The sequence below is a fragment of the Camelina sativa genome, chromosome 10 (genome assembly GCF_000633955.1).
Source record: "Camelina sativa cultivar DH55 chromosome 10, Cs, whole genome shotgun sequence".
Lineage (NCBI taxonomy): Eukaryota > Viridiplantae > Streptophyta > Magnoliopsida > Brassicales > Brassicaceae > Camelina > Camelina sativa.
The window spans coordinates 7,131,966-7,141,123 of NC_025694.1; the positions used below are offsets into that span (position 1 = coordinate 7,131,966).

The 9,158-nt window shown below is 31.0% G+C and overlaps 2 protein-coding genes across 2 annotated transcripts; both read right to left on the minus strand.

Moving 5' to 3' along the window:
• LOC104717668 (oxysterol-binding protein-related protein 4B-like) lies at positions 1,824–6,065 on the minus strand. Its single transcript, XM_010435276.2, has 5 exons — positions 5,885–6,065; positions 4,377–4,622; positions 2,924–3,020; positions 2,450–2,747; positions 1,824–2,367 (listed from the first exon to the last, which is right to left on the minus strand). The coding sequence occupies exons 1-5, from the start codon at positions 5,885–5,887 to the stop codon at positions 1,995–1,997; spliced, it is 1,017 nt and encodes a 338-aa protein (XP_010433578.1). The 5' UTR covers positions 5,888–6,065; the 3' UTR covers positions 1,824–1,994.
• Positions 8,336–9,007, minus strand: LOC104717671. Its single transcript, XM_010435281.2, has one exon. The coding sequence runs from the start codon at positions 8,715–8,717 to the stop codon at positions 8,361–8,363; it is 357 nt and encodes a 118-aa protein (XP_010433583.1). The 5' UTR covers positions 8,718–9,007; the 3' UTR covers positions 8,336–8,360.

Below are 9,158 nucleotides of genomic sequence, written 5' to 3' on the forward strand. Positions count from 1 at the left end.
TATATATATATATATATATATATATATATTGAGATGAGATTATTTCTGTAAATGAAAGAAAAGGAGCCAAGGAGTTATATTTATAAAAAAAACTTCAACCCAGAGCTAACCACTCTGTACCACAGTACTTAACTGATAATTACATTCAATCTTTTTACTCCATTATATAGAATGCTGGAAACATAGATAGGGGGTATCAAATTAGAGAGAGTTGGGTTAGCATTTACTATGGATTTGGAGGGGGGTTAGTCGTTAGATCCCTGTTTTCGTCATTAAGGCTGGCTTAATTCTTTTATAAAAGGTTGCCCTAATTTTTAACTAGTAGTTATAGTTATGGCTATGAACATTGATTTGGCACAGATATTACAGCTTGACTGAATACACCTGGACCCTCGTAAGAAGTTATACATGGGCCCTGTTTGTTTCGTTTCCATCTAAATGATCTAGTTAAACGATACATTTAAAAGATTCATCTCAATGTTAAATGATCCAACAAACAAGACAAAAAAATAGTTCATTTGGATGATGCATCTAAATGCAAATGAGTTTGTTTGGTTTATTTACATTCTCATCTAAATGGATTTGAATAGAAAATGATTAATATGCCCATGTTTTGATATAATATTTTTTAATATTGATCTTAACCATATTAATTTTAATTATTGATCTAAAATATATATGAGTATATTTTTATTCAATACAAAAAAAATCTAAAAATCCTAATATCATTATTATTATTATTGGCATTTATAAATTTTAATTTTCTGAAATTTTTGTTGTGCTTTTGACAAAAATTTAATTTTTGCATTTTGGTGGGAAAATGTAAATTTACGTTGACAGAAAATATGTTTTTACGTTTTTGGCGGGAAAATATGTACTTGCAATTTTGGCGGAAAAATTGTGATTTTACGTTTTTGATGGGAAATTATGATTTTACCGTATTAGTAGGTAATGTGATATTGCAGCTTTAGCGGAAATATAAGATTATGTATTTTTGGCGGAAAAATGTAATTTAGCATTTTTGGCGGGAAAATGTGATTTTACGTTTTTGGCGGAAAATATGAGTTTGCGGTTTTGGCGGGAAAATTTGATTTTGTGTTTTTGCAGGAAAATGTGATTTTACGTTTTTGACGGGAAAATATGATTTTACGTTTTTGGCAGAAAAATGTTATTTTACGTTTTTTGCAGGAAAATGTGATTTTACGTTTTTGGCGGGAAACTATGAATTTGCGATTTTGGCGGGAAAATGTGATTTTGTGATTTTGGCGAAATTTTTTTGATTTTATGATTTTGGTGGAAAAACTTAATTTTAGTTTTGGCGGGAATTTATCATGTGTTTTTTATATTTTGTAAGAATTGTAAAAATATTATTTATAACTTTGTAGACAAATAGATTTTTGTATAATAAGGATATATTTGTAATTTGTTATTTTTAGATGAAGCATCTCCATCCAAATAGTCCAACTAGAATCATCCAAATGAGTTTCAAATATTTGCCTATAATTTTAAAAATCATTTAGATGATCCATGTGAATGGTTTATGGTCATGGTCACCAAATCAATTATTAGAAAAGTATAATTGAATGAAGCCGACCCAGAATTTTTTTTTGGGGAGGTCAATTATTAAAGAAAACAAATATTAGTGTCACATTGGAGGTTTGAAGTCGGATATGGGCGTATCACTACAGAATTTATACAAATTTGCTGTTTGAATTCTATACACTAAAATGTAAAACCAACTAATTAATAAGTTTAACCAGTCAGCTGACCCTACTTTTCCCTTAATAGGTCCGCCCTTTGAATCTTCGTTTTTATGAATTAGATGGATATGACATATTTGATATATTCAACCTCAAATGAAGTGACAAAAACACCATTTATCACCTTTATGCTTATTGACGGACATGTCATTATCGGCTTAAGTATATGTTAACTTTAATACTATGACTTAAGAAGCTATTATCAACATAGAGTGTTGGAATCTTGAAACTGATTTATGATTTCTCCCCTTCTGCTTCTGTGATGACGAGTGGAGCCTGAGGAACCGTGGACTCTAGCGGTGAGAGGTCCCAGTCTTTACCGTCTTTGACCACTGAGAAGTGTTTAGGAACCCATAACTCACCTGAAGCCTCTCTGTTTTTCAGAGACTCTCTCTGCTTCGCCTCCACAAGGCTCTTAGCTTCTCTTGCTCTTTCCCAATCTTTCTTCAGTATTCCTTCACTTACTTCACTCCATATAATCGCTGACTCGCTCTCCATTACCTCTTTAAGATTCTTGACTATTGGAGGTTTGAGTCCTGTTATATTCTCCTCGGCATTGTATATAACCTCGAGTTCACCAGTCTTTAGATTTTTAGCCGTTACTGTTCTGAAACATTAATAGGATGTTAATGGCATTATTCACACAGCTTATGGAAACAAAGTTTGTGATTTATGATTCATGTTTTAACCTGTCCCAATGGCCAAAAATGTTGTAGAGTTCAGTACCAGTGGAAGATTCAAAGATCTTTCCTTTAATTGATCTATTGTTGTTGCCTCTGAACCTTTCGATGAATGAATCGGAGATCAAATTTATCTCAGCTTCAAGATCGGTCTCCGGACACTTTATCTTGACTTTTCCTGTCCAGTGAGCTCCCGGCGTCGGTAAGAATCTCATAATTAGTCTCGGTTGGTTCATCTCATAAGTCTCTTTGTGATTGAGAAGCTTCATTACTCTTTTACCCTTTATCTCAACATCCACGTAAGCACCTTATGAACCATATAAAATTGGTACATGCAGAAATCAGATGTCGGAACCAAGACGAGATGGTTCGGTTATAGAGTAAACGAACGCATAGTTGAAGACTTTGTTTTGAGATACTTTTGGTGGTAGCAGCAACAATTTAATTGACTGCTACATTTAAGTGAAAAAAAAGTAGACATACCACGAAATTTAGGAGTGAAATATTGACACCATATCACGTCGATCTTTTCCTTCTCGTGAGTCGCATGAAGTGCGGACACCGGAGGATGATGCACTACCTGAAAAATTAACGTTGTACCATGTTGGAGTTTTTTCAAAAGTTTGGTACATTATATATTTTTTGGGAAAAAAAAGTTTGGTATTTTTAAAAACAGAAATCTCCCATTAAAATTCAGACTGTATAAGATATTTTTTAATAATTTTTTGGTTTCTTGAGAAAATCAGTAACATATCAATTTAATCGTTGGGACCATACATACAGAAACTAAAATTTGGTTTTTCTCAATTGTAGTGTGAACATAACCCTAAACATGAACATAAAATATATTAATATTTTTTTTCAATTAAACCAATAACAAAAACTAATTAGTGTGAGAAACCAATAAAAAAAACAAGTGTAAGAAGAGACTCTTAAGTTTTTTTTTTAAGTGGGGACACGTTTTTCTCGTACTCTCTTTCTTTTTCTATCTTTTTCTTGATTTTAACGATGAGAGTTTCGGTGGGAGACTACCGATGTAATTGCTCAACAAAACTAGAAACATACGCTGCTAACTGAACCAAAACAAAACTTTAAAGGGCGTTATTGAACATCTATGTTAAGGGTTTTAAAAGCTTAACATCCAAATTCAGTTTCGCTTGCAATTTTTTTCCTATGATTAGTAGAGTTAATGACGTGATTAATCATAATTACATCTGCTAATTAGGCCAAAATGTAAAACACACAATCACGATGACAAGTATGAAGATTATAATCAGTTAAATGATTTGTTTGTCCACTTTCATAAAAAAACGCAAAAATATTTATAAATATATATACGTATATATATATATATATTAATATATATCATATGAAAATATCTATGTCATTATCTAGTGAACTTTATTCAATATCAATATCTATATCTTCGTTTGAAATTGTAATATTATTATTATTATTATATCGAGAAAAGATGATGTAATACTTGTTCGACGATGACGTTGATGTGACCGTTGGAGACGTGGTGAGTCTCGCCGAGAACGGGATTGTAAGGAGACATGCCAAATATCAGCGGACGGAGTGTGGAGATGTTCCATGTCACCACCGATTTGAGCCGTTCGATGGGAAGATCACGACGACTGCATTCCCCAAGCAGATCCTTCCTGCATAAGTAGACCATCTCGCCGTAACATTGGAGGTTTGATCTTGGTACGTTCAGCTGAGGTGGCAGCTTTACGTTCAAANCACACACAACGACAAGTATGAAGATTAAAATCAGTTAAATAATTTGTTCGTCCACTTTCATAAAAAACCGAAAAATATTTCTATATAAAAATATCTGTCATTATCTAATGAACTTTATATTATGTCTTCGTTTGAAATTGTAATAAATATGATTATATTATTATTATATCCAGAAAAAGATGAAAATATATACTTGTTCGACGATGACGTTGATGTGACCGTTGGAGACGTGGTGAGTCTCGCCGAGAACGGGATTGTAAGGAGACATGCCAAATATCAGCGGACGGAGTGTGGAGATGTTCCATGTCACCACCGATTTGAGCCGTTCGATGGGAAGATCACGACGACTGCATTCCCCAAGCAGATCCTTCCTGCATAAGTAGACCATCTCGCCGTAACATTGGAGGTTTGATCTTGGTACGTTCAGCTGAGGTGGCAGCTTTACGTTCAAAGAAAATAATTAATGATTGGAAAAAATAACTTGATTATGGCATTATGCGACATGTTCAACTGTTTAGAGAGAGTTACATGTTGTAAATGTAAGGGAAATCCCCACCCGAAAACAAGGGTTGCACATGATAATATAATTAATATAGCTACTATAACAAACTAGTACTTTTTTTTCCTTTTCGGTGTAGGACCTTTTTCTTCTATGTACACAGTTAATTGTTAATACCTCTCTTGGATCTGGGAAAAAAATTAAAATCACTGGGTGTATGTATATATAAAAAGAAAAAGGTTTTCTTCGATTTATTTAAGATCTAGAGAAGAAATAATTGGAGAGTTCATTTTCATGCATGCATCGTGTATACCTTACCGATGTATGGCCCCGGCTCTAGAGATAGGCATCGTCAAAAAATGAAAGAAAATAAAAACAAAAAACAAAAACAATTTCAATTTCAATTTTTTTATAAAAAAAAACCAGTTTTTAGAAACTTTTTTTTTGTTTCATAAAAAGGCTTAAATGTTTTTGTCGAGGGTTTTCCCATGTATTTAAATGATGCACTGCTCGGTACTAATTAATACTTATTAAAAACAAACAAGAGCCAAATATTACTAGTATTAACAAAAAAAATATCAATACTATATAATATATGTGTATATATATATATATCGGTTATAATGAATTACAAAACTATGTAACATAAGTAAAGTTATATAAGTACTAGTAAGTTTGTTTCTTTACTATATGGATCGTAGTTTTATATTTCATGCAAAAAAATTATTGATCATTTCTATTCTAAAGAACATTATAAGAATACTAAACACCTGATTAATTGTTGAAAACTGGATGCAAACCTACGTCAAGAGAACCCAACCTTTCTTTGAAACACCTCGTAAGACTTAAATGGCTTAAATAGACATGATTAAACGGAAATAAATCAACAAAAGACAGTACTTATTAAGAGAGCGTTCCAAACAATATGCTACGTTCCATTAATTCAGGGGTTTGAGTTATAAAATGTTAGATAAATCTTAATTAGTTTGTACTACTATCTCGAACAGATAGAATTATCAAACAAAAAAAAAAAAAAAGATTACAAGTACAAACTATTTATGTCCCACTTACTATTTGAGAAGTTTTTTTTTCTCAACTAAAACCATTTGAGAAGTTGTTGAAAGTTACTAAAAGTTGTTAAACGTTTTTTTGAGATTATAAGTGTAAATGTGTAAATGTGTAATAGAGAATAACCCACTTACCATTTGTGAACTTCTTGAGGAGAAACGCTATTTCTGTAAGAAAGAACCAGTGAGTTTTCGAAGTAAGAAACGACTCTGAAGAACTCACAAAATAAAGAGTTGATAACTAAAAGTAAAACTCTCAATCTTTTGACTCCATTATATAGATACTATGTAGATAGATACTTGATAGAGAGATGATAAATAAAGAAACAAGTTCGGTGAGCATTAACTATTCTTTCGGAGGAACCGTTGGTCGTTAGGTACATTTTTAGTCATTTAATATCTCATCGTTCGCTTCGATCGTGGCCGATTTGTGTTGTACTTAGGTAGGGCGTAGGGAATGGTCCTAGATTTTTTCTTTTTTTCCGATAAATTCCAAAATTTTGTTTAGTCGGCTTAGTTCACTTGGAGTTTAGTCGGTTTTGTTAGCATTCGGTTTGGTCATGTCTTATATTTTAGGCAATTTAAGTACAGTAAAACCTTTATAAATTAATACTCTATAAATTAATAAATTTTGTCAGTTCCAAGTCCGGCTAGTGTAAAAAATAACAAAATTTGATAAGATAATAAGATAATAATGTTTCTGAAATCTCCATGTAAAATATGGTCCCAATAATATTATAAATTAATAATCATATAAATTTACATATATATATATAATGTATGTAAGAAAAAAAAATATAATGTATGTTTCTCCTAAAGCTCATATATACAAAACAACTGTTATGTTGTATTTTCAAATTATAATGATATAAAATATTTTGTAACATGTCATAAATATAGCTACATTTTTTTAAGTTTTCAATTTTTAGAGATCCATCATTTACATTTTCATAGTTTGATTGACTATTAAAATACAACAATCTATATTATTATTCATAAATTTAATTTTATGTATGTTATGTGTATAAGTGAAATTGTTTATTATACTTGTAATTTATTGTTAATAATGTTTTCTAAATATTACAAATTCAATTCAAATACCATAAAATTTTGAATATCCGAAATTATTGTTAAAGTTGTCTCAATTCATAATTTTTAAAACTATTAAAAAATATTTATAAATTAATAATTATTATTTTACACTATAAATTAATAATTATTAATTTATAGATAAATTAATATCACTATAAATTAATAAAATGTTTTGGTCCAACATTATTAATTTATAGAGGTTTTACTGTATGTGTTTATAGAATAAAACAACCAATATCTTTTTTTTTTTTTGTAAAACAACAAAAAATTATGGTTAGTTAGAGATGAATGTAGTGGATAAGTAAGAACATCCACAGCTGTAGAGTTTTAGAAGGGTTCTTTAATTTTAGTATTTCATTAAATTTTAAATAATAAATAAAAAGAACCAATAAAATTAATATATGTGATATATATAAAAGGTTTTTAAGGATTCTTAAATGAGAGACAGTTCTCCATCTCTTTTTTTTTTTTAATGAGAACTCTTGTGAGAACGTTACACAAAAAGTGCTCTAAAATGTTAGTTAGATGAATGTTGGATTTGGTAACTATATTATTTTCCCATTTTGTAAGTAGTGTAATCATGTTTTTGTTCTTTTTTTGCCAGGGTAATCATATCCTATGTAATGCGGTTTTTAATAATTTTACATTTACTTTAATACTATATTTTACCAGCTTAGCAAAAAAAAAGAAGTGTGTTTTAACTAATTACATCCTATGTAATGATGTTTTTTTGTATATCTTAATTCAAAGTTTATGAAGCAAAAAAAAAGATGTAAAAGTAGTTTTCCATGCATGCGTTGATTTTTCTGACTAACAAAGCAGAAGAAACATGATTTGGAATTGGATTGCTTTCATTTCGACACGTATTGATCCGGGTAAATGAAGACGACGTCTTCGGTTTTGGATTGGCTATTCAACTCATCTAAATTAGTTTTTGTTGTTGTTTGTTGTTAAAGCATCTTCAAAATTATTGGCCGACACAAAAAAAGCATCTTCAAAATAAATATTTTCTTTTTCCTCATTTCAGATTTTTTACATTTCACCAATCACCATCTTCGTAACGCTAGAAAGATGGACCTTCAATATCTCTTTGTCGTAGACCCTTCGACCCTTGTATAACTTGACATTTCTAGACTATAAACTTTTAGTTGAAAGAAAACGGATACACGGTATCATATTTAAACAACTTTTTCACTCTTTAATTTGATAACTTCTGATTTAAACAATAATTGTTAGCGTTATAAATTACCGAGTCGTACGTATTCACAGCTAGCTTGAGATTTTGTTCATTTGGTTTACTGTTAAATGACTATCTTTTTGTCAACAAGGTTTTTTTTTTTTAACCACACGTTATTTATTTCCTAACACAAAGCAAACGCTGTTTAGATAATTAAACCTATGTTAACTGTTAGCCAACTATAACTCTTCAAAAAACGATTGTTAAACTTTGTTATTATTATAAATAAAAAAAAGAATTGGGCCTATTTATTTTCATAGAAATGATTCATATTTTGACCATCTAGCGTCGTTTCTCAGGGTACAAACAAATCGAAGACAAAACCATTTTGTTAGTCAATCTAGAAAAATATCTTTTGCAATGAAAATGTTTCCAATTCCGCAGCTTCCGCTTCAGCTTCGCTGGAAACACAAAGTTATTTGGCTCTTCGATGGAGATGGAAGGCTTGGGGAGGCCGAGGCTGAGCATAGCCGGAGAAGGACTTAATGGAGGAATAGTTTCCTGCGACTGAGATTTAATGGGAGTCCCTGGCTGCATCTCCCACTTGAACGGAACACCTTCTGACCTCCTATCATCGTAGTATCCGACAGATAAGTTTCTCGAGATTTCTGATCCTTCCTTGCATATATCATTCTCCATAATTAGGACTAGCGATATATGAGAGTTGTGTTGTGTTCTTGATTCGTATATACGGCTCTTGGCGTGGTGTTTTTGTTAGGAGAAAGAGAAGAGACAGAGGAAGATTGTGTGTAAAGGTTTTAGAAATTATATATGGGTCTATATATCTAAGAGAAAGAGAGATATATATTCTTGTCCGGTAGAGAAGATGGAACGTAAGGTTTTATGAATGATCAAGTTGATGTGTATATATATGAATTTCATGAGTTGATATGTATGACGCAATGGCGGGGTTTTGACTTTGTATTACAGAATAGAGACTATTGCTTAATACTTCAATGACTCAATTGCTTTTGCAAGGGCAAGGTACCATATATTATATACCATCATGAATTAAGATTCACGTACCCAATATTATTATTTGAAAAGATTGCTTTAATTTGCATGTGACTAGAACTTGTA

Bases quoted from the DNA above. Each gene is read 5' to 3' on its own strand.
- LOC104717671 (XM_010435281.2), bottom strand. From the start codon at position 8,717: ATGGAGAATGATATATGCAAGGAAGGATCAGAAATCTCGAGAAACTTA.
- LOC104717668 (XM_010435276.2), bottom strand. The intron at 2,748-2,923 runs GTATGTCTACTT...ATGGTTCATAAG, and splicing joins TTTCACTCCTAAATTTCGTG to GTGCTTACGTGGATGTTGAG. The intron at 2,368-2,449 runs GTTAAAACATGA...TTAATGTTTCAG, and splicing joins ATTTTTGGCCATTGGGACAG to AACAGTAACGGCTAAAAATC.